This window comes from Brachionichthys hirsutus, chromosome 5, assembly GCF_040956055.1.
Source record: "Brachionichthys hirsutus isolate HB-005 chromosome 5, CSIRO-AGI_Bhir_v1, whole genome shotgun sequence".
In the NCBI taxonomy this organism is placed as follows: domain Eukaryota; kingdom Metazoa; phylum Chordata; class Actinopteri; order Lophiiformes; family Brachionichthyidae; genus Brachionichthys; species Brachionichthys hirsutus.
Window position 1 is genome coordinate 158,760 of NC_090901.1, and position 25,503 is coordinate 184,262.

The 25,503-nt window shown below is 46.5% G+C and overlaps 2 protein-coding genes across 2 annotated transcripts in view; one reads left to right on the forward strand and one right to left on the reverse strand.

Moving 5' to 3' along the window:
• The window catches only part of ldha (lactate dehydrogenase A4), an 8,202-nt gene extending 4,803 nt beyond the window's left edge, over positions 1-3,399 (reverse strand). Inside the window, exon 1 of the mRNA XM_068739079.1 lies at positions 3,344-3,399. The gene's annotated coding sequence lies outside the window, so the exon portion shown is untranslated. The remainder of the gene's footprint in view (positions 1-3,343) is intronic.
• A 5,469-nt stretch (positions 3,400-8,868) lies between these two features.
• brsk2a (BR serine/threonine kinase 2a) overlaps positions 8,869-25,503 on the forward strand; it is a 98,592-nt gene continuing 81,957 nt past the window's right edge. Inside the window, exon 1 of the mRNA XM_068739024.1 lies at positions 8,869-9,023. Within this exon, the coding sequence (XP_068595125.1) occupies positions 8,930-9,023 (94 nt within the window). The 5' untranslated portion in view covers positions 8,869-8,929. The remainder of the gene's footprint in view (positions 9,024-25,503) is intronic.

Genomic DNA, 25,503 nt, shown 5'->3' on the forward strand with positions numbered 1-25,503 from the left:
ATGAAAAGCCATATATATTACAACAATAACGTAGTTAACAAGAAATGTCCCACAGAAATAGGGTCGCCGGTGTAGAAACCAGCAACACGGATAATCTTATTGAGCGATTTAGAAGATGCACAATTAAATAAACACTTTATCACCAAGAAATGGAAACGTGTTCAGTTCAGAAGACATTTAAATCCAATTTGAGACTTTTTAGAGAAACGTCTTAAGATTACGGTTATTTAATAATACGTGTTTTGGTATAATTTGCTTTTATTCTCGCGATATTGCGGCGTTATTCTCATATTACTAAATTATTTGCATATTACTACAGTTAACTCGTGTTTCTATATTCTCGAAAACCATTTTTCTCTTTACATGACCCTGCTCCCCTTCCGTAGTTTCGATCTCTTTACGTGACCCTGCTGCCCTTCCGTAGTTTCGAGTCATGTTATCGTCACAGCGAATCGCGTTGAAATGACATATATTTTGACATGAAACAACGTTTATCCTGTATTTTCATATAATGCAACAGCAATATCCCTTTGTCTTTTGAAGAGCCGTACATCGGCTAATGATTCGGCCTTGGGTAAAAGCATTATGAACGTGAACAGATAGCTGCGTTCAGCTACTAGAAGCTAATCAAGCTCAGAGCTACGGTAAGCAGCAGGGACATCCCGATGGCGAAGGCAAACGTGCACATCTCATTTATGAAGTGGAAACTGTCTGTCATAGAATCGTCTTCTAACAGCCACATCGTGTTTGCTTCCATAAATGTTTGACAGACAGTAATCGTCGCCTCTCTTGGTGTCCATGGCGACCACTGCCAGGGGGCGGTCCTACAGCTACAGCCTGTCTCCGTGCCTGTGACGTCACACGACAACACTCGTCCTGCAGGGCGGTTTTTAAACGTTGTTACATTAATTTTAAGTCAGGAGACATCATGTTTTACTGTGACTTGAAAATGTTTTATTTGATATAGTTTTTAATTGTGTGGTTATTTTATATGTGTATATATTCGGGGTGCCTTGGAAGCTCTGTCCAGGGACAACAGATGAAAAATAGCGTTTTGGCTAATTCTGGCACATTTACAGAAATATTTATTAATGTGCGCTGTCCCTGTTAAATAAACGAATAAAAAATGCTATCCTTCATATGGCTGGGATTCAAACCATCGACCTTCTGATCACTGGACGACCCACTCTACCAACTGAGCCACAGCCTCCGCTATCCTTCATATAGCATCATGCTATAGACTTCATATAGCATCATGCTATAGACTTCATATAGCATCATGCTATAGACTTCCGCTATCCTTCATATAGCATCATGCTATAGACTTCCGCCATCCTTCATATAGCATCATGCTATAGACTTCCGCTATCCTTCATATAGCATCATGCTATAGACTTCCGCTATCCTTCATATAGCATCATGCTATAGACTTCATATAGCATGATGCTATAGACTTCTGCTATCCTTCATGTAGCATCATGCTATAGACTTCTGCTATCCTTCATATAGCATCATGCTATAGACTTCTGCTATCCTTCGTATAGCATCATGCTATAGACTTCCGCTATTCTTCATTAGCATGATGCTATAGACTTCCGCTATCCTTCATATAGCATCATGCTATAGACTTCCGCTATCCTTCATATAGCATCATGCTATAGACTTCCGCCATCCTTCATATAGCATCATGCTATAGACTTCCGCTATCCTTCATATAGCATCATGCTATAGACTTCCGCTATCCTTCATATAGCATCATGCTATAGACTTCATATAGCATGATGCTATAGACTTCTGCTATCCTTCATGTAGCATCATGCTATAGACTTCTGCTATCCTTCATATAGCATCATGCTATAGACTTCTGCTATCCTTCGTATAGCATCATGCTATAGACTTCCGCTATTCTTCATTAGCATGATGCTATAGACTTCCGCTATCCTTCATATAGCATCATGCTATAGACTTCCGCTATCCTTCATATAGCATCATGCTATAGACTTCCGCTATCCTTCATATAGCATCATGCTATAGACTTCCGCTATCCATATAGCATCATGCTATAGACTTCCGCTATCCTTCATATAGCATCATGCTATAGACTTCCGCTATCCTTCATATAGCATCATGCTATAGACTTCCGCTATCCTTCATATAGCATCATGCTATAGACTTCCGCTATCCTTCATATAGCATCATGCTATAGACTTCCGCTATCCTTCATATAGCATCATGCTGTAGACTTCTGCTATCCTTCATATAGCATCATGCTATAGACTTCCGCTATCCTTCATATAGCATGATGCTATAGACTTCTGCTATCCTTCATATAGCATCATGCTATAGACTTCTGCTATCCTTCATATAGCATCATGCTATAGACTTCTGCTATCCTTCGTATAGCATCATGCTATAGACTTCCGCTATTCTTCATTAACATGATGCTATAGACTTCATATAGCATCATGCTATAGACTTCCGCTATCCTTCATTAGCATGATGCTATAGAGTTCTCAGAGGGGAGTTTGCACATCCTTGGAGGATGTGGCAAATGCGGCGTAATAAATCTATAACCGACCGAGGATCACCGCAGGTGTTTAACAGGTTTAGGGTTACAGGTTAGGCAGGTTTAACTCTCTGTCTGCTGACTGAGGATCACCGCAGGTGTTTAACAGATTATTTGAAACTGAAATAACTGGGTATAGTTCTGTTGCTGTTCAGATTGCATTCATTTATGGGATATGAATAAACATGCGCACAGGTGGAAAACGACAACTATTAGTGAGCAGTTAGTTAATTGGGTTAGTGGGGGGTTCTCCTGGCTCGGACAGGTGTCAGGTATCAGCCGAGGGGGTTATATATAGATTGTCTTCTCTGTCTTTGCTACTGATTCAAGCATGAAACTGTACAAATGCCTCACCTGTAATTAATCAGAAAATACAGACTGTAGCAAAACGTTGGAATGGATCAATCATTGGGAGAGGAACCATAAAGGAGACCTTCGCTGCACTTGTTATGTCATCGGTTCTATTTCTGTCTCTCACTAAAGATGGTTTACACAAGAACCTTGTTGTGTACCGGTAATACTACATATAAGTACATGGATACGACCCATTTATACGCAGACCACTGCTTTCAGGTATATAATATCAATCTATTTATTTATCACACCACTTAAAATGCATTCTTTTAACGTCATTGCACGTTTCTGCTACTCGATTTAAATAAAACTAAAACATGACAAAGGTTTAACCGTAGGACACGCCCCTCTCCTCTCAGGTCGGTGCCCCCCATCCGGTAATAATCACGCAGTTCAATGGCCCGCTCAGATCGATAATCTTACCTTTACGGTGATGAAGGTGGCGGGAATGCGTCTGGCCGTCAGGTGTGCAGATTTCCCGCAGTTGTGGTGCTGAGGAAAAGAGACCCTCAGTATTTATAGACAACCCCCCCAGGCAGACGTGACGTAGCAGAGATCGGATGCGCGTGTTTCAAGTCACGTCCGATGCCGGATGCAGCAGCGAAACTGCGCTTCCGGTTCGGAGCCTCTAAATTTGTCAGAGGTGGTTTTCGAAATAAAATTCCAGGAGTGAGACGTGATGACCCGCATGTCGTAGCAGCCCCCCCCCCCCCTCCTATTGCATTTTAAATTACGAGCATACACCTTCACGAAAGTATCAATTCATGTTGACGACAGTCGATTTGCAAGCAAATCGTTTTGTCTTGGGGAATCGAACGATCATCGATGCAGCTTGATTCTGAGTGTGAGGCGAACGTTTATAATAAATCGAAGCTATTTGAAGAAATGATTATAAACTCATATTAATATTGTAATACTGTATAGTGAATTACATACCTCACCACCCCACGCCACCAGAGGGCGTGGTGGACCCAGAGGACGAGTGAGGCGATGCAGGAAGGAGAAAGAAATGACGCAGTCAGTTACCGGGATGTGAAGAACAGAGATAAATAAACCAACCAGACCTAAATGTCTTGGAGTGATTCCTTCATTTAAGACGTTATAACAAATATGCTGTGGAATTATAAATAGGAAATGTTCCATCGCTGATGGGAATGAAGGGGGGAAATAGGACTAGTGCCCCCTGCTGTCTGGTTCAAGTCATTACAACACATGCACTAACTATAACCTTTACTTTACCTACTTATCTTACCTAGGATTCACTAAAGGTCAGGTGTGTGTACCCCCCCCCCCCCCCCTGTTCTGGACCTTGATCTCCTTATTGCTGTCTGCCCGTGTTTCTTCTTAGACAGCAAATGAGCGTTCCTTTTCACAGCCTGTCAGGTGAATTTACACAATAATCTTTACTTAATCAATCTTCATGCCCCCACCCTCTGCTCCCCGCTTCATGGATGGCCTTTCCCCCCACTCCTCCTATTCTAGCCTTCATTTCACAGATGACAGGCTGGCTGTCTGTAATCCAACAGATGCTGAGGCAGCGAGGCTTGACCGACTGTTTTAGCTCCAATCAGCTTTTACCGCCCTCCAAAGAAACCCCACGCAGCCCCCCCCCCCCCCCCCCAGCCTGACATTTCAGAAAACAGGCGCGGGTAGGAGGAGAAACAGCACCTGTGTATGCATAGATGTATTTGTGTGTATTGATTAAAGCGGGGAGCTGATGGGGGGGGGGCAGTGACACTCATTACCTTCAGTCACCTGAGGATGGGTGAAACAGAGAGTCTCTGGTAATGTTGCCTCTTTCCCACCTCCTCCCTCCATCCGTCCCCTCTGAGACTCTACACAATATACACACACTGTACATGTACATGTACATGATACAAGATGTGCCACATGTAGGTCATGTAGCACGCACAAAGCCAGGTTCCAACGGAAGGAACGAATGACATTGCCAGAAGCAGGTTTCAAATGATCTGCAGAGGAAAACCTGCTTCAGTGCGTGGATCAAGGGTAGAGCAGGGAAAGGCCCCCCCGGGCCAGCCCCACCTGCATCTGCTCTTAGGGACCAAATTGGTGTTGGCAAATAGTCGGCGCCTTTAAAAGGAGCTGCATTTTCCTGAAGGATCTGAAAGAGGAACTTCACGGGTCACAGTGGTAAATTAATGTGGATAAATTAATATGTGTTTGGAAAAAAACATCCAGATGGTGACTCCCACTCATTACGGTATACAGTACAGTTACATCTCTTGAGTAGATTGTAAAACACACAATACATCTGTGCAACAAAATATACGCTCAAATGAAACGGAGTGAAGACGACGTTCTTGTTCTCCGTATTTACATTTGATTTAACCTTTATTTGACCAGGTAAGTTAATTGAGAATGCATTCTCTTTTTCAATAACGACCTGGGCCTAAGTTGCATGTTTTTGGTGGTGGGAGGAAGCCGGAGAACCCAGAGAGAACCCGGGCAGACATGGGGAGAACATGCAAACTCCACACAGAAAAGCAAGTTGGATTCGAACCTGCAACCTTCTTGCTGTGAGGCTGTGAGGCTAAAACTGATAACAAGCCAGACAGACAACAGCGACTGTGTCTGTAGAAAACATGATGAGTAAATGCAGCACAAATAAATGTAGTTGTTTTAGTCCTTCACCCCACACTGCTATTAAATGATGAGTTAGGCACACGCAGCCAATCCAATTAGTTTGCTTTGTATACTGCAATTATGTTTATTGCAACACCGAAAACCTATAATTAAAGAGGACATGCTTGCTTTGTGTGTGTGTGTGTGTGTGTGTGTGTTAGGTGAATCAAAAAACAGCCTCAACGGGTGTCTTTGCTGTGCAATGCAACGATACACTTTCAGTCTTACAATAGGACAGAGATAGATTCCAGACTCCGAGGCAGAGACGAAACTGGCTCAGATGATTTCTGTGATTTCATCAGATGTGTGAGACTCTGTGCAGTAAAATAATAAAACATACAAACCTGAGAGAGGTTGTTACTTTGCTGTCTCTGTCGTGTTAATGATGGGGTGCGTGCGCTTCTGGGCCCAGTAGAGGGCAGTGGAACTGCAGCTTGTGTGATTGAGGGAGAATCTTATTCCCACTGGGGAGGATTCCCTCCACATTCCCTTCCTCCCTTACTCCGTCAGCCGACAGCCGCCATGCTGTTGTGACATTTGAAGTCAACAGCAGCAGGTCGGTGGTCACGGTACATGAGCACGCTCGACGTCAGACCATATGTGCAAGAGAGTGTGTGTTCACGTGCACGCCCCACTAGTTTGCATGCAGGACTGCTCGGGCCGTCCCACATTACAGAGTAGCAATGCCGAGCTGGAGACACTGAAGTGTCCTCCAGTGCCTGAATCATTCTCAGGTGTTCTTCTCATACACCTGTCTTCAAGTCACACTCCTGTTCTGCGCTTGGAACCGGTCTAATTGAGTTACGCTGGAAACGATATCTTTGTAAACTACCGTTTCATGGATACTCGAGGTGCACCCTTTATTTCACTGAGAATCACACAAACCTTCACGTGATTGGTGGAAACGAGCGCTGTCGGCTCTGATATCTAAGAGGACTAGAAGTAACCGCTCCTTGGGCCTTTTGTGTGTGCACTGGGCGACTAAGTATCTGTATCACCTGTTTGCTGGTACCTTTGCTGTTCCGTTCACCTTTCAGAAAAGCAAAACAATCTTGTGGTTCTTGTTTTTTATTTGTTAGGTTTGTTACACTAAAGCAATTTGTTTTAAATCTTTGCTGCCTTCCCTTCATTTCTGTCCTCGCCAGATGAACACTGATGGTCTCCTCTGTAGGAGGATGACGTGCTAATGGATCAGCCACACCATGCTGTCCAGCCCAGGAACAGCTTGATGGCAGCAAACCTTTCCGTTTGACCTTGGGGTGGTCGAGGTTACGTACACGTATCACAACCAGCTTTGTGAATTTGCATTGTGCATCAGGCCGATGATGTGTTTACAAGCCCCAGCTGAATATTGTGAAGCTATTCATTATGGCAATAAGGTGAAGCTGTTCTGCAGGCTGGGCTCTGTTCTCACATCCAGAGGTTATTGGACTCTTGCCATTTATCAAATATGTTTTTATTGAGTGTCTCCATCCTTATCTCTCCCTCTGGCTTTCCTCTCTGGTATAGCTCATCTTTCCTTTGCACACAGATATTTAACATCAAATAACTTCTACTTAGGATTTCTTGTAGTAAACACAATATTTCATTTCATTATGGAATTGCTTCGTTGGATCGCTTGTTTGCAAAGGAACTACGTATTCATATTCCCATCCTGTGGAGCACTAGAACCTGCCGTTGCGATCGATTGCTGATTGGCTGAACAGCTCTTTGATGATTCTTACCTCGTCGTCTGTCCTGAAGACAAGGAGCTGTTTCGAATTTTGTTGATCATGTCGATTTAAAATAAACATGCTCGACCTCTAACTGGGAATGCTTGTCATTAATTCCTGTGCAGGGAAGAGGGATGAAGGTCTGGAAGGAGTAGAGAAGGGATGAGATGATGAACTGCTCAAGCTGCAGATGTTTCGGGAACACTTCAAAGAGGTGTGTCTGACAGCGCCGGTGCGGATCATGATGCATTATTGAGACGGTGCCCACCTGGCGCTGACATCACATGCCAAGTCCACCTGCACCATGCAGCCCCGTGGGCGACACTTTGGGTCACACGTCTGCATGTAAACCCAGGTCCCGGTGTGTTGAAGGGCAACAGGGGAAACTACAAACCTTCAACCTCAGCCTCACAGACACTAAAGTGGAGCGAGTGCAGTGAGTAAACGTCATAAATAAAAGTAGAGGAAGAAGGGAGTCTTCTTAAGCGGTAATACAAAGGACTCGTTCCCAGGTGTGAATATTTCTCTTCTACCTGCAGGGTTCATAGCTCTTGACGATAACATCTCAGCATACTAATCTTTAACATTGAATTTTTTGGGGTGAGGATGAAAGGAAATGAATTGATCCTCTTCAACAATGTAATGTTTCATGTAATAGATCAGTCAAATGCAGTGATAATAATACAATAATTAATATCAAAGCATTCTGGAATGTGCTTGGATTGGAAGTCGCCTACTGGGTGTTGAGGATGCAGCGCTATTTCTGCAGCTTTCTCAACTTTGTACATATTCAGTTTAAAAATGTGTGTGTGTGTGTGTGTGTGTGTTTCCCCTGACACCTGTACTCTCACAGGGTGTGGGCATCAGACAACAGGCCACAGTCACAGGTCTCAGACCAGTGGGGTGTGAAATGAATCGGGGGGCAAATACTGTCTCCACCTGCTGCACGCACACACACACACACACACACACACACAGAGTTATGTTATGTTTAGGTGTATAATATGTGTATTGACAGAGGAAGGAATGTTGGTAAAATGCAGGTAGGAAACACTGCTGAACAATTATGGCCAATAAAAACTCATATTGAACTTGTTTAGCAAAAACACACCCTAATAGTTAGTCTCTGTAAGAGTCTTTCTATAGTTTACAACAGATATAGGTGGATCTTTTTAACAAAAGGCATCTTAACTGGTTATACGGTGAAAATAAACAGTAAACAAAAAAATATATCATTTTTTATTTATAAAACTTCTACGCAATGATCTCACCGATTATTATGGACTGGAATTTGCTCTAAACGGGTTTACATGAACTACGACTTGCAATAAAAAAAAGAAATCAGACACGCTCAATCCAAAAAAAGGGCGGCATCGTATCCGGCTCTCTGGTTGGCTGAAACCACCGTCAATCATCGCGTGCCGCTCAGCAACTCCTCCCACAGGCGCGCAACGACGGCTTTCACCGACACCGATATTCAAAGCGTTTGCGCGTCGTCTGCAGCAAAGAGGAGAGAAAGCGAGAAGCGCACCTCCTCAAACAGGAGTAACGGAGGAGAGGAGAGGAGGAGTAACGGAGGAGAGGAGAGGAGGAGTAACGGAGGAGACAGCAGCGGCGTGGACACTTTCATTGGAAAGTGTCCCCCAGATTCGTCATGTCGTCGTCCGGTAAAGACAACAGCGGTGCCCAACATGCCACCTACGTGGGACCTTACCGTTTGGAGAAGACGCTGGGCAAAGGACAGACAGGTAAGACATGGGAAAAGGGCAGACAGGTAAGACATGGGAAAAGGGCAGACAGGTAAGACATGGGAAAAGGGCAGACAGGTAAGACATGGGAAAAGGGCAGACAGGTAAGACTCTGGGCAAAGGGCAGACAGGTAAGACTCTGGGCAAAGGACAGACAGGCAAGACTCTGGGAAAAGGACAGACAGGCAAGACTCTGGGAAAAGGACAGACAGGCAAGACTCTGGGAAAAGGACAGACAGGTAAGACTGGGAAAAGGACAGACAGGCAAGACTCTGGGAAAAGGACAGACAGGTAAGACTCTGGGCAAAGGACAGACAGGCAAGACTCTGGGCAAAGGACAGACAGGTAAGACTCTGGGAAAAGGACAGACAGGCAAGACTCTGGGAAAAGGACAGACAGGTAAGACTCTGGGAAAAGGGCAGACAGGTAAGACTCTGGGCAAAGGACAGACAGGCAAGACTCTGGGCAAAGGGCAGGGTTAGTTGGGGCAGCTTGCTGCTGCACCCCTTTTTAATTGCACCATGTGTTTCCGCGGTGAGTTTTGTCTGCAGGTGATAAACTTCTTGGTTGCAGAGGGGGGGGGGGGGTAATTACCGTTAACACGGTGGGACGAGGAGCGGGGGATTTTAGTGATGTTGATTTACAATGGTTTACTGGTTGTGCGTTGGCGTTGTAGTGTGTGTGCCTGCGTGTGTGTGTGTGCGTTGGCGTTGTAGTGTGTGCGTGCGTGCGTTGGCGTTGTAGTGTGTGTGTGCGTGCGTTGGCGTTGTAGTGTGTGTGTGCGTGCGTGTGTGTGCGTTGGCGTTGTAGTGTGCGTGTGTGTGTGTGCGTTGGCGTTGTAGTTTGCGTGCGTGTGTGTGTGCGCGTTGGCGTTGTAGTGTGTGTGTGCGTGCGCGTGTGTGCGTTGGCGTTGTAGTGTGCGTGTGTGTGCGTGCGTTGGCGTTGTAGTGTGTGTGCGTGTGTGTGTGTGCGTTGGCGTTGTAGTGTGTGTGTGCGTGCGCGTGTGTGCGTTGGCGTTGTAGTGTGTGTGCATTGGCGTTGTAGTGTGTGTGCGTTGGCGTTGTAGTGTGTGTGTGTGTGTGTGTGCGTTGGCGTTGTAGTGTGTGTGTGTGTGTGTGCGTTGGCGTTGTAGTGTGTGTGTGTGTGTGTGTGCGTGCGTTGGCGTTGTAGTGCGTGTGTGCGTTGGCGTTGTAGTGTGCGTGTGTGTGTGTGCGTTGGCGTTGTAGTGTGCGTGTGTGTGTGTGCGTTGGCATTGTAGTGTGCGTGCGTGTGTGTGTGTGCGTTGGCGTTGTAGTGTGTGTGTGCATTGGCGTTGTAGTGTGTGTGTGTGTGTGTGCGTTGGCGTTGTAGTGTGTGTGCGTGCGTGTGCGTGCGTGTGTGTGTGTGCGTGCGTGTGTGCGTGCGTGTGTGTGTGTGCGTTGGCGTTGTAGTGTGTGCGTGTGTGTGCGTTGGCGTTGTAGCGCGTGTGTGTGCGTTGGCGTTGTAGTGTGTGTGCGTGTGTGTGCATTGGCGTTGTAGTGTGTGTGCGTGTGCGTGCGTTGGCGTTGTAGTGCGTGTGTGTGCGTTGGCGTTGTAGTGTGCGTGCGTGTGTGTGTGTGCGTTGACGTTGTAGTGTGTGTGCGTGTGTGTGTGTGTGTGTGCGTTGGCGTTGTAGTGTGCGTGTGTGTGTGTGTGTGCGTTGGTGTTGTAGTGTGTGTGTGTGTGTGTGTGTGTGTGCGTTGGCGTTGTAGTGTGTGTGTGCGTTGTAGTGTGTGTGTGTGTGTGTGCGTTGGCGTTGTAGTGTGTGTGTGCGTGCGTGTGCGTGCGTTGGCGTTGTAGTGCGTGTGTGTGCGTTGGCGTTGTAGTGTGTGTGTGTGTGTGTGTGTGTGTGCGTTGGCGTTGTAGTGTGTGTGTGCGTGCGTGTGCGTTGGCGTTGTAGTGTGCGTGCGTGTGTGTGTGTGCGTTGGCGTTGTAGTGTGCGTGCGTGTGTGTGTGTGCGTTGGTGTTGTAGTGTGTGTGTGCGCGCGTGTCCAGGACCAGAGCAACATAGAAACTGTGCAAATGAGAAACGCGTTGTGGAGGAATGTGAGAAGGAACTATTGACTCCGTCTGTGTTTGTCGCCGTTGATCCCGATTCGATCCATCGATCTATTCTTCGGCGGTCCGACTCCAGGCTCTGGTTTCCTGTGAGCTCAGAGCTGCACTGATCCTCATTTCTTTACCTGCCCATCGATGTCAGAGCAGACCGCGATGATGCTGCTTGCTCATGTACAATTAGCGGTGAAAGAGGAAGACCTCATCCTGCAGGTTAGGGTTAGGGTCAGGGTCAGGGTGTTCCTCATGACCCTGCAGGTTCTGGTGTTCCTGACCACCCCGCTGTGGGTCCGTTTAGACCTGGGTTAGGGTCAGGGTCAGGGTGTTCCTCATGACCCTGCAGGTTCTGGTGTTCCTGACCACCCCGCTGTGGGTCCGTTTAGACCTGGGTTAGGGTCAGGGTCAGGGTGTTCCTCATGACCCTGCAGGTTCTGGTGTTCCTGACCACCCCGCTGTGGGTCCGGTTAGACCTGGGTTAGGGTCAGGGTCGGGGTGTTCCTCATGACCCTGCAGGTTCTGGTGTTCCTGACCACCCCGCTGTGGGTCCGTTTAGACCTGGGTTAGGGTCAGGGTCAGGGTGTTCCTCATGACCCTGCAGGTTCTGGTGTTCCTGACCACCCCGCTGTGGGTCCGTTTAGACCTGGGTTAGGGTCAGGGTCAGGGTGTTCCTCATGACCCTGCAGGTTCTGGTGTTCCTGACCACCCCGCTGTGGGTCCGGTTAGACCTGGGTTAGGGTCAGGGTCGGGGTGTTCCTCATGACCCTGCAGGTTCTGGTGTTCCTGACCACCCCGCTGTGGGTCCGTTTAGACCTGGGTTAGGGTCAGGGTCAGGGTGTTCCTCATGACCCTGCAGGTTCTGGTGTTCCTGACCACCCCGCTGTGGGTCCGTTTAGACCTGGGTTAGGGTCAGGGTCAGGGTGTTCCTCATGACCCTGCAGGTTCTGGTGTTCCTGACCACCCCGCTGTGGGTCCGCTTGGACCTGGGTTAGGGTCAGGGTCGGGGTGTTCCTCATGACCCTGCAGGTTCTGGTGTTCCTGACCACCCCGCTGTGGGTCCGTTTAGACCTGGGTTAGGGTCAGGGTCGGGGTGTTCCTCATGACCCTGCAGGTTCTGGTGTTCCTGACCACCCCGCTGTGGGTCCGGTTAGACCTGGGTTAGGGTCAGGGTCGGGGTGTTCCTCATGACCCTGCAGGTTCTGGTGTTCCTGACCACCCCGCTGTGGGTCCGTTTAGACCTGGGTTAGGGTCAGGGTCGGGGTGTTCCTCATGACCCTGCAGGTTCTGGTGTTCCTGACCACCCCGCTGTGGGTCCGTTTAGACCTGGGTTAGGGTCAGGGTCGGGGTGTTCCTCATGACCCTGCAGGTTCTGGTGTTCCTGACCACCCCGCTGTGGGTCCGTTTAGACCTGGGTTAGGGTCAGGGTCGGGGTGTTCCTCATGACCCTGCAGGTTCTGGTGTTCCTGACCACCCCGCTGTGGGTCCGTTTAGACCTGGGTTAGGGTTAGGGTCAGGGTGTTCCTCATGACCCTGCAGGTTCTGGTGTTCCTGACCACCCCGCTGTGGGTCCGGTTAGACCTGGGTTAGGGTCAGGGTCAGGGTGTTCCTCATGACCCTGCAGGTTCTGGTGTTCCTGACCACCCTGCTGTGGGTCCGTTTAGACCTGGGTTAGGGTCAGGGTCGGGGTGTTCCTCATGACCCTGCAGGTTCTGGTGTTCCTGACCACCCCGCTGTGGGTCCGGTTAGACCTGCTTCGTCCTCTGTGGCCGGCTGGAGCCAGGTGAAGACGGCAGGAGTGATGCAGCAGGCTCCGTGAGCGCTGCACTCTCCGATAGACAGTCTTAGACCCCCCCCCCCCTCTCCTGCCCCGTCCAGCTGGTCATGCTGAGCAGCCTCGTGTACCTGAGATATTATTCTCCTGGTCTTTGTTAATGGGCGTGTGCCTATTTGGATGTGTGTGTGTGCGTCTTCCTAACTACTGCCCCTCTTTGATTTTCGGGAGGTTCAGGACATTCTGAACACAAATCCATGATCATCTAGTTCCCTAGTTCAGGAGGCGGGCTCTAGTGTGACGACTGAACGTAGTAGTTTATGTTCCAGTTAGATCTTTAATGACACATGCTGCTCTTATTTATTCATCGTTTTAGATCCTTTAATGGCTGTTTGTGGGTCTTAAGGCCGACTCTGTGGTCTGCTGGGTTCAGACCTTTAATCGTATGGCGTCTCTGAGATCAGCCAAAAACTGAGGCTGTGTCGCCGGCGGCGAGGCTGGATGACGCTCTCTTCCTAACCTCGGTTGTCAATCCGGTGGAAGAATTTTTAATAACATTTTACAGGGGATACTGACATCATAATTCATTTCAATTTGGTGAATTCTAGTGTTGTTTCCGAAGGGAATGATATTTATTAAATGGTTTATGTTTTGGGCTTTTATTCCAATCCCATTTTCATGTTTCAAATGTTCAGGGTCCTGCATTGGGTGAGGTCTGCATAAAAAAAATCATTTGATCCTTGGCACGTGCGCAGCACAGTCCACGCCAAACGTCGATTAATGACGGTGCAGAATATCCCATTCACCCATTAACCATGTGTTAACCTTTCCCAGGCCCCACACGAGGGGTTGGCTTGGCAACGGTGAGCGCCCAATGGGCCAGGCTGGATCATGAGTGGCGGCTGGGATTGTCCAGTGAGCGTTCCCAGGCTGCGGTTGGATGGGATTATTGGAGACGTTGATCTGGCTGTCCTGCTCAGAGGAGTGGTGCTGTTCTGTGTTCATGAAGTGATTAGGCCTCGTCCTGCCGCACACACACACACACACGCACACACGCACACACACACACACCAGTTCTGGTTTGGCTTCCTGATCTAATCCCCTACAGGGCCGCATTGCTGGCTGGTGAACGTTATCTTGGGGACGTAGCGCTCCGCTTCACTTTACTGCAGTCTGTAGCATCTCTAGTCCGTGGAACAGTTCGGTTTGTTTTATTTACTTTGGTATATCTGTCTGCGCTCCTTTCCCTTCAGTTCCCTTGTGCATTCTGGCCCGCTGGGCTGTGGAGGTGAGGAGGTGAGGAGGTGAGGAGGGGTACTGATTGAGGCCGTTTGCAAGGCGACGACAGAACGGCCTGGGCAGTATGCACAAAGAGAAGTTCATCAAATCAACAGTTTGCAATCACACACACGTTCTTCTCTTGAGCCCTGGATGAACTGTCGTGTTGCGTTAGCTTCTGCCGTTGCTTGTGTGAAACTTGTAATCGCTTTGATGTCTCCATCACGGTAACAATCCTCTAGTAATTCAGCCTCTCTGATTGCCAAAGCGTAAGATTACTGTTGGATTATATTTGTGTTACTTAAGACCTGCTGAATAAACAATGCAGTCCCTTAAAGCTGTCCATCACTAGAATAGAGGCCCGTTAATGTTTAATCCAGCGCCGCGCCCTGTTTTTAGCTAGACTTGAGTTTCTGGTTGGTTTGTAGCCGCCTTGATTATTTGATTGACGTTTCGAGGGTGACTAAAGGAGCCGGGTTCTCTTTCTCTGCTTTCTGTCTATTTGCTGGTGAGTTCTCGTTGCAGGTTTACAAGACTCTTTAACCAGCATCCAGCTGCTCTGTTTCGTTTGCAACGCTCACTGCGAGTTTTGGTGCTGTTTTAGTGTGAGAATCCCATTTGTCTTTCTTTTAATTGATTTACGCATGCACTATTGAACTACGCCAGTCGGGCAGTCTGGTACGTCGCACAAAAAACTGTAAAACCATTAATTTGACATTGATTGATCGCGTGAGAGCCGGGTGTGGTTGATTCAGATCAATGGGCTCTCCCAAAGACTTCCTGTCGTGGTGGAGGAGAGCCACGCTGCTTCACAGCACATAATATTCCTGATGATGATGAGTGGGGAGGAGATGTTTAGTCGATGCTGTCAATGACAAACCACTTGGCTAAATAAATCTCTGCGGATGTGCATGTGGGCCCTGAATTCACCTGCAGCCTCCAAGCTGTAAGATGGTGACGTTTGTGTTTTCTCCCCTGCGTGTCCCGAAACAACCAAAAAAGAAGAAGCGGCAGCAGAGAGGGAATTAAAAGCAATCCTGACCAGACTCAGAGACTGAAGTCAGAGGAAACTGAACCCACTGGCTGGGTGTAGCATCAGGTTAGCATGCTGGGGCTCCGTGGCTACCTCAACCCTGAAGAGTGGTGGCAGTCTGCTGTCCCTCAGCAGATCCATGTGTGTCCGTTGGTTAGCTTTTATAAATGCACAGTGTCACATCTGTCCTCCAGCCGCATATGCTCATATAAGAGCACTGAAATCAGGGTCCTGCTAATCTCCTTTAGGGGCCACAAATGCACGAAAACCAGAAACAACCTCATGTGAGTTGAGCCGACACGGCTTTAGACTCCTGGTGACTTTGATAGAGGTTATTTCATGATTATGGTCTATGTCATTTAGTGCTCCTCTCCTCTCCTCTCCTCTCTTCTCCTCTCCTCTCTTCTCCTCTCCTCCACTGCACTCCATCTTTCCCCATCTCGATCTCTCCTCCCCTGTCCAGTCAGGATTCATGTAAGGGATTCAGCCATGTGGAAAATCAGACAAGACTGTGGTGGAATTGCATCGATTGGGAGGAATCTATGTAGCCCCCGATTTTCAGAGATTGATGATGAGGAAAGAGGTGGAGAACTGGGAGGAGGGGACAGAAGGATAAAGGCAGGGAGGAGTACAGGAGTACAGGAGGAAGCAAAAAACCCCAAATACTGTAACTTGGGTTAGGGTTAACATCCACCACTGTGACGGAGGTTATTAATTAAGGTGTATTGATGCTTCTCTTCCTTCGTTTCCATATCTTTATTGCCGACCCCGAGCGGGTGAAAGAGTTCAATCTCTCGATGGGAGGTCATTGAATAAATGACGGATTGCTGGAACAGTGACCGTGGGCGATGAATGAGTGTGTGCTTCTTTGGAGAGGCAGCGTAATCGTTCTGTGTGTGTTTAATCCCGACTCGCCGCCGCCGCCGCCGCCGCCGCCGCTGTCCTGCCCCATCATGTAGCTTTGAGAATCGGGGTTATTCCATCATAAGACACAAGCGCACGCATGCATGCTCATCCAAGCACAAACTATTCCCATCACTCTGCCGCTGAGGTCATTTCCTCATATTATTGTATATTTCAGTAGTGCATTTATGTATGCTTTTATGTACAGCATTGTTTCCTATTGAGGCCTTTCAGTTGGTGAGTGAAGCCAGATGCATGTCTTATGGCCTTTGAATTCATGATTTACTTTATATTAAAGATCTACAAACAGCGGTAGCCTTAATCTGTAATCTCTCTCTGATCAGATTAACCCTTGCTGAGCCGCCTGCGTGGCTCTGACTGTGTTGGTTGTCATGGTTTTCTGCTGCTTGCCGTTTCCCAGTCTACGCCTGTGATGAATGAACAGAAATGATCTTGAGTGGCTGTAATCTGCTGCCTTCCGCCTGCTTTATCGGATTTATTCCTGTTTATCTGTCTCCTCCCTACGAGTGACTGTTGGAAATGAGAACGTGAACACATTTGTCATTGTGTCTTTGCATGTGCACGCATACTTGTGCAGACTTTGTGCGTGTGCTCAGACATACTGTATGTCCATGGATCCGGCAGGCCTGCCGTGCTCGGCGCTCTGCAGTGCGTTCAGTGTTCCCATTTAAATCTGAGAGATTAATGCGTGGGGGAGCCTCGGCCTCAGCTCGCCAATGCAGGTTGAAGATGGGGCGGGGGGGGAGCTCCAGGCCTTATCCATTATCAAAGAAGCGGGTGGGCGAGTGATCTTGGCTTAGTATAGAATAGAAATAGAAATAGAAAGCCTTTATTGTCATGGCATAGTAGCTACACAATGAGATTAGGAGCGCTGCTCCGTCTGGTGTCTAAAAACAACATAAAATACAAACGATAACGGAACATTCAAGTACTTGTGTAGTTTCTAACCAGTGTAGTACACTTGAAGTACATAGTTCAGAGGTCAATATTTGTCATACGAATACATTATACCATGTAACATTAACAAAACAAAAACAAATCCCAAACATTTGGAACGGGTCAGAGCATCAACACTGTGTGATCTTTGGCTTTTAACATTAAACCCATTTACAGATTCATAAATCGGTTAAAAATCATGTTTTAAAATCGTGTTTTACCTGTAGCTGCGTAACAGGGTCTGAGTGTGGGCCACGTGTTTTACCTGTAGCTGCGTAACAGTGTCTGAGTGTGGGCCACGTGTTTTACCTGTAGCTGCGTAACAGTGTCTGAGTGTGGGCCACGTGTTTTACCTGTAGCTGCGTAACAGGGTCTGAGTGTGGGCCACGTGTTTTACCTGTAGCTGCGTAACAGGGTCTGAGTGTGGGCCACGTGTTTTACCTGTAGCTGCGTAACAGTGTCTGAGTGTGGGCCACGTGTTTTACCTGTAGCTGCGTAACAGTGTCTGAGTGTGGGCCACGTGTTTTACCTGTAGCTGCGTAACAGGGTCTGAGTGTGGGCCACGTGTTTTACCTGTAGCTGCGTAACAGGGTCTGAGTGTGGGCCACGTGTTTTACCTGTAGCTGCGTAACAGGGTCTGAGTGTGGGCCACGTGTTTTACCTGTAGCTGCGTAACAGTGTCTGAGCGTGGGCCACGTGTTTTACCTGTAGCTGCGTAACAGGGTCTGAGCGTGGGCCACGTGTTTTACCTGTAGCTGCGTAACAGTGTCTGAGCGTGGGCCACGTGTTTTACCTGTAGCTGCGTAACAGTGTCTGAGAGCGACGGAGGGGAGACACCATCTGGGTGAGGGAGTCCCGGCAGTAAAGCATTTCTCAGGGTCAGTGCATCTACCATCATTCAAATCCAGCCCCCCCCCTGACTGCAGAGGAGCTCTGATGTCATCAGTGGAGGAAATGCAGCTACAGCAGGAACACACACACACACACACACGGTATGAGCGACTGTCGTAGTTGAACTTACTGTATGTTTTTAAAGTGATATATCATTAGTGAGATCTGTGCGGTGATGTGAGCATTCAGTAGCCATAGCAACAGAGAAACACGCTTACATGTGAAGCTGTCATTTCGGTTGGTCAGCTGCTGTCCTGCTGGGAAGGTGTGTTGGGTTGGATAATGAGAGCATGAATGTTCCATTGTTCCCTGCTGTTGTCTCTGACATGGATCATGTTGTCATCATGATGACAGCTCCTCTGTGTTCTACAGCAGCAACTCCCTTTGGGTGTATCGTGAAAATAAGGCTGTGTAAAACATCTTGAACTGCAGCTGCTTGCTGCATTCCATGTTACACCCCCCCCCCCCCCTAATTCATCTGAGTGCTTCCTAAGAAAATATTTTGCAGGGTGCATTGGAAACATCACTCACACAAGCCTGCATGTCATTTTATTGGGCTCATTGGGTTGAGAATTCCGCTTTGCCCCACTTGCCTTCAAATGCAAAGTTGAAATTAATTTCAAAACATGCCAATAGTTATAATAGTGCAGCAAAGATGAAAAAGGACATGCTACACTAACTGGAATGCAAGTATATCACTTGATGTATCAGACAAACTCCTTTCCTTTCTCAGAGGCTGACTGATATCGGTTCTGCCACATTTGATAGATCGCAGCACATTTGTAGTGGCGTATATGCTGCAGATACATTTGAGATTTAAATTGTTTGCCTACCTACTCCCTCCTTTATATCTCTCTGTCCATATCACTAATTTATAGCTCCCTCATTTCCTCACTTTATGACTAATTGAGGTGTTCCCCCCCGCAGCCCTCGGGGTTCTGTTCAGGTCGGGCCGATTTCATGCAGCATGATTATATCTCACTAGCAGCAATTCAGGGCCAGATAAGCCAGTGTAGTGAAAAGGAATTCAATTAAAGCTTTGCAACACTCCCTTGTAGTGTTCAGTGGCAGCCAGCATGATATGCTCAGGGTGAATGGCCATTTAATTTCACGCTCTTTTTCATACGTGTACATAAGCACATACTGCATGAATGTAAAAATGCATGTTTGCATACAGAAAATTAGATACTCATAAACATATAGGCTATTAAAGTGTGTCATTATGCAGGACTTTGCAATCAACCCCCCACGCTTTACCTCAAATATTTTCCAATTTGATTGACATTAAACTGCAGAATGTAATATAGCAAGTGACATTCATAGCCATCTTGTGAGTATCTGTGTAAATGTGCAAATCTATAGTAGAATGTTTAGATTTCTTTTGCTCTGTTCATGAGAATGAAAGAAGAATAAAGTTTTTCTTCAATAAAAGGGAAAAATTATAACCAGAATTTCATCAAATCATTCTGATGTATATATTATTTTGTAATTTCGCTAGTTTCATTTGATATTTTGTTGTATTTTTCGAAACCATACAGTGCATATAGTTGTTGTTGATATGATTTGGAGCTTGAAATAGAGGAGCTTATTACGTTTATATGTTATGATGATTAAGTAAGTTTTCTTCTTCCCACTCCCTTACAGGCTGAATTGGCATATTACTTATTACTTATTGTTTAAGTGTGGCACGGGTTGTTTTGTTTTGTGTGCTTTTTGTCATTGCCTGAAATAAATAAATACCTAACCTAAAATACCTATGTTCTTAGAATGTTTTGCTTTTCTTGACCAACAGGTCAAAAGTCATTCAGTCTGCGATGATATGATTAAAAGAAATGTAGGACGATCCTCAATATGCTAGCCGCAGCATTTAGCTTGCTAGCTATGCTTAATAATCCATTTAAAGCTTGAAGTCTTTCTGAACTTGTTGGCAATGGATTTATGGAGAGTGCAAGTATATTTTAATATATTTTTATTTGTTTTGTGTGACCTTGTAAAGTCATAGTCTTGTCTCTGTAAATGTTTGCATCATTTTTGTCATTGTAGTCTCTGATCTGTAACAAGATATCTATGATAACTGAATTATTTCTGTAATTGTAGCCCACTAATTTGTTGCTTGTTCTTAATTTGGAGAGATCTTTTCAAGCTCAGTGGGAGTGTCTTGTTTTTCCTGCACTAGAAATAGGAAACGTTTGGTGTCTTAGGCTTGCAAGAGACTTGAATTTATTGCTTTGTCTTCAACAATGTCGTTATACTTCAGATGCAGTCCTTAATGAGACTTTCTGAAATATTCAAACCATCACGTGGAGGAGCACAGTGTGTGTTCCTATCTCTGTATTTGTGCCTAGCTGTGTATCAGCAGATTCTGATCTCTCCTGAAGAGGACTAAAACAGGAGACAGACAGACATGGGAAGGTGTTTATGTGAGCTTGAGTCAGCATAATTATTTATTATTCCAGACGTTTTGGTCCCAGCTGATGAGGACTCGGGGTGAGCCCCAGCGAGACGTACCTGTCGGCTGGGTGAATGCCTTCCTGTTTGTCTCACGCTGATCTCACTAAATCAAGCAGACCTTTTAATTAAAGGCAGATTTCAACTAGACGGAACCACCCATGGACACAAACAAAAATGCTCACACACAAAAACACACATGATACCTGTGGTCTCCTTTTCTTAAACGTATAGTGCAGACTGTAAAGTAACAAAAGGCGAGCTGAACTTTGAGAAACCCCAACTCATTCTTGATGCCTTGAAGTCTTTCACTTATCCAGGAGAGGTAGTTAATATACCCCCCTCGTCTTGACTGACAAGGAAAGACCCCCCCTGCCCTTGTCCCCTTTGAAGGGCTTTTTTAATGAGGTGATTTTGTTCCCTGTGTTGTGCTGTAGCAGCTCGGATGAGACGTATGAAGAGTCCTACATACGAGGGCCCCCTCCGGTGCTGTGGGCTGTGTCCAGACTACACATAGATCCATTGAGCGACTTGCAGGACCCACATCGGGCCCTTCAGGTTCACACAGAGGCCCTTTGCCTGATGTGACCCGTGATCTTTATAGTTGCCTCTAACACATGGTGGTCTCAGATTTCTTATGGAGAGGCTAAGATGGGTTAGCGGCCCTTTGTCTATCTATGGTGTATAAACAATCCGACAGGAAGAGATTGCTGATCTCCCTTTGGGCTCCTTCACGGTGGAAAGGCTTGAGTACATTTCCTATCTTGTGGTTTTGCTGTTTTTAAATGCATTTTAATTCGAGCAGCTGAAGCAGCGTTTGCTGTAATGCGGTTTCAAGCATGCAGGACGTTCCATCAACGGCGCCGAGTGGACTTTCTTCATGTTTGACTTGGTGTTTGACATTAATCTCTGAGGACCGGAGGTGATGGGTTATGGGGGAATGCGCCTGTGGAACTAATGATGATGATTAAGGAGATGCTTTTCCAGGAGCTTAACCTTCATCACGTTTACGTCCTCAGCAGGCTGCCCTCCCCAACACATCTGCAACCTTATCAGAGTGAGACCGGCCATAATGTCCTCTTTGAAGGGTCCCCTGTAGTAGAGGCGCTCGCTGTACCAAAGCTGCCCGGCGATGGATCACCTCATTTAGCGGAGCAGTGCCCTGCAGGGCAGATTTAAATTTACCTTCAAGCCTCTGTTTGCTGTTCACCGCATTCATTTGAAATAGTTGTTTGTTTTCACGCGTGTCCCTCATAATACTGTCTGTCTGCCTGTCTGCCTGCCTGCCTGCCTGCCTGCCTGTCTGTCTTTTAGCAAGATAACTCCAAAGGCTATGGACGGATCTTGATTAAATGTTGGGAACCTCAATATCTTGGTTGATTATTGACCAATGTTTATGGAATTTGACACAGACATGTAGGGGGGGGGGGGGGGGGGCACGCTATCTCACCACGTAATATAATATTACATTTTAATATTGAAAACCCCATTTACGGATTACAAATTAAAAATACACATCAACTCTGATTCACTTTGACTTTTCATGGTTGGTATATAAAGATACCAAGAACAATCTAGAACCTTTTGGTGCTGATCCAGATCACCATGTGGACGGTGTAGATCCAGTTAGGAGGGGAACGAGCAGCTTGGTGGAGGTCTGCGCTCTCTGAGTGATGTTCTAGTTTATCCATTAAAAGTTAATAATAAAATTCCTCTTCATCAATATTGCCATCCCTTCATCCCAAACCCCTCTGTTTTCTAAATGTCTTTATTCTTTTGCCTGCCACTGAATTTGAAATGATATTTCTTCTAGTTCAACAATGTATGAAAGACGATTTTTCCTCCCGCGAAGCCCCAGCATGTGGTTTGCGTGTTGTCCTTGTGTTTACGTGGTTCCCTCTGGGGAGTTTGGCTTCCTCCAGGTAAAACCTGCAACAGAGGTGAATTGACGAGTGTAAATGGCCTATAGGTGTGAAAGTGAGAGGTTGTTTGTGGCTCTCCTTGTGAACCGGGGTTTACCCTGCCTCTGTGTCGGCCCCCCCTGCAATATTAGGCTCTCATGAGTGACCCAGATTATTATTATTTTTTTGCATGTTGCAATACACAGATGTATACACTCTCTTTCTCACTGTGCATGTGTGGTGTGTGTGTGTGTGTGTGTGTGTGCGTGCGTGTGTGTGTGTGTGTCTGTCTGCTTGATCTCTGCAAAAAGTCTGCCAGTAGTTTGACTTATAGGTTAGTCAATAAGTAAATACATTTGTGGTCTGGATGAATTGTCTGTTGCAAAGCCACTTGCTCTCTGAATATACAATACTCTCTCTCTCTCTCGCACTCACACACTTACACACTCACACACACTATACCTGAGTGCAAGAAGAAGCCCCTGCTGGGACAATGTGAGTGACAATTATTTATATACACAGCGTCTTCATTACTACACCTGTTTGCTTCAGTGTCTGTTCACTCTCATTGGTGGCCATCACTGTTTCTGAGAGCCAACCAGGGCACCTTCGTATTGATCCTATTTGACAAACAGTTCAATATAATCCACTTCCTGCAAACTGTCCAAAAAAAAGAATGCATTTAGCTATCAATGGGAGCAGAGGAAATTATATTTGAGATTCTCGATCCAAACTGGCATGCATGGCCATGTAATTATTTCATTTTGGGAAAGTAGAGAGAAATATGTTCTACGTACGTAGAAAGAGGAAAGGAATATAGAGGAGATTAATTGATGATTAATGATAAATCCATGATAAAAACAAATTACAAGGAGTTTATCTTTAAAGATTAAATCTCATGATGGCCTTCCCCGGTGAGATTACCATCTTGCTATGAAAATGCAGGCAGATTAGGTACACACAAGCGTGTGCGCATCCACACACCAGCGACGCAGTGGATTAGGCCTTGCTGCTAACCTAAGGGCCGGGGTGAAGCAGATGGCCACCCTTTGTACTATTATGTAACCTCACTGAAAACCAACTGCATTTTCAAATGTACGCAAATGAGTAAAGAAGACAGATGGACCGTCGAGTGGGAGGGCAGGAGGCTTCTCACACACCCGTACACACTGAACAGACTCGGTAGGGTGCTGTGGGCAAGACCAGGTGATCCGACTGGTGACGAGAGGGTCGCCGTGCCGACGGGGCCGACTGATGTCACCTTGCCACCCTATGTCAGGCTTCTGAAAGAGGGTGGGGGGCCAGGATCTTGTGTGCTGGGCCCTCGAGGACATTCTGACATTGAGTGTCTGCTGCTGTGTACAATATGGGGCAGTTGCAGTTGGTTGGGCTTCATGCTGCTCTGAAACTGCTCTGATCACCTATCAATATGTCAGAATAAGGGTTATAAGGTTTATGATATGGGGCTCAGTTGGATAATGTATACTGTCTTGTGTCGATCAGAGATCTTTCTCGTTCAAGAAAATCATTTGTCAAACTCAAAAGCCTCAGCGTTCACTTTCCACGAATCACCTAGAGCCGGCTTTCCTCCTGCTTCAGCTTGTCTCCACTTGATAAAGGCTTCCTTCTTTGTTCCACCGTCACAATGTGGTCTTGTCTATGCCTCATTATTAGCAGCCAGACAGGTGGCGAGGGACTCCTTTCCTTCTCAGCCCCATGTCTGTCCTCCCTCTGGGATGAGTGCAGACAACACGGGAAACCAATTAGCTGCAGTGATTCACTGGTTTCTGTGACACCTGTCAGATATGGACAGAAGCAGAGTTTATTCACTCATTTAGTCTATTGTTTAACTCTAATGTGGACTGTAAAGATTGCATAGTGAACGTGAGGTTTATTGGTAAACGATCTAAAAATCAAATCTTTAGATTAATCTCTCGCCATTATTCTGCACAATCACCAGATTCATAATGATATGTTAAAGCGAAAGCAGGGTTTATTCCGCAGTGTAGTTCCAACAGGTGCGTGTGGAGTTTGGACACAGTGAAGGATCCAAAGGGGAATAGCCAACAAGATGCATGCTGAGATATAAGGCTAAGGCAGAACTACTATGAGAAGAGATGCTAGGAAAGGAGTCTGTTTGACCCAGAGGTCAGAAGCTGGCTATTGATTATAATCTTTAGTTATTTACTCCTATAGTGCAATGAATAGGTATTGGATCGACTCCTTGTTTCTTCTATTTTCATGTATATCTCATACTAAACTGTCTCACACCTGTCAAGCAAAATAGCGTGCAGCAAAGGCAACACGAATAAAGGTAAAATGCAAGGCCTTAATGAGGTGAAACGGTTACCTAATGCAACACCGTGAACCTTTTCCTCAATGACTGGCGGCTCATCCATTGTGTTTTATTGAACAAAGAGCTGATTAATGCTGCCCTTTTCTGGCCGTTAATGCTCATTATTTTTTGATTAGCCTCCAGTCTCTCACTAAGGTTTTCCAAGCCGCCCCGTTGTCTGTCTCTGTCTGACTCTTGGTAGCCACTAGTTTCTGGCTTTTGTTGATCTTTTATTTATAGGGATATAGCGAGAGAGGCATTCATATTCAAACAGGACTGGTGCCGGGATGATCCATCACGCACTCTGGGGAGTGAGGAGAGGTTATCTCACAATGTTAAGCTGGAGAGGCCTGGAGAGGCGACACACTCGCATGGACACATGAATGTCTTACATGGCCTGACTTGACAGGGCCCCCTTATCGTTTGGCCCCCCATGGTTTCCCGTCAGCCTGGCAGACAATAGGGACTGCTTTTATAAAGAGGCACACCTGCTTCACCTACCACATTTCCTCATACTTCATGTCTCTCCTCGTCTCCTTCTTTTCATTCACTACCCCCTTTTCCTGTCACAAGTCATCAATATGTTACAGCAGGCCCATGTGTGTCTTCCTGGATGTGTTCCAGGAGACCTCTCGGTGTAAGAGAACCAGTGAGACACGCAGGGACAGGGTCGAGCTAAAGGCCAGCCTCACCAGACGCATCACTGTGTGCATGTAAGAAAAAGTCTGAGGAAAAGCAGAGCAATCACCCACAACGGTGTTTACAATGTTTAGGAACATGAAAGGGAGAGAAATACAGGTAAAAAACACGGCAACAAACATTTACATTTAAAAGTTCACTCTGACTGAGGAGGTTCAGCTCGAGTTAGAACCTATGATCAACCTGCTCATGGT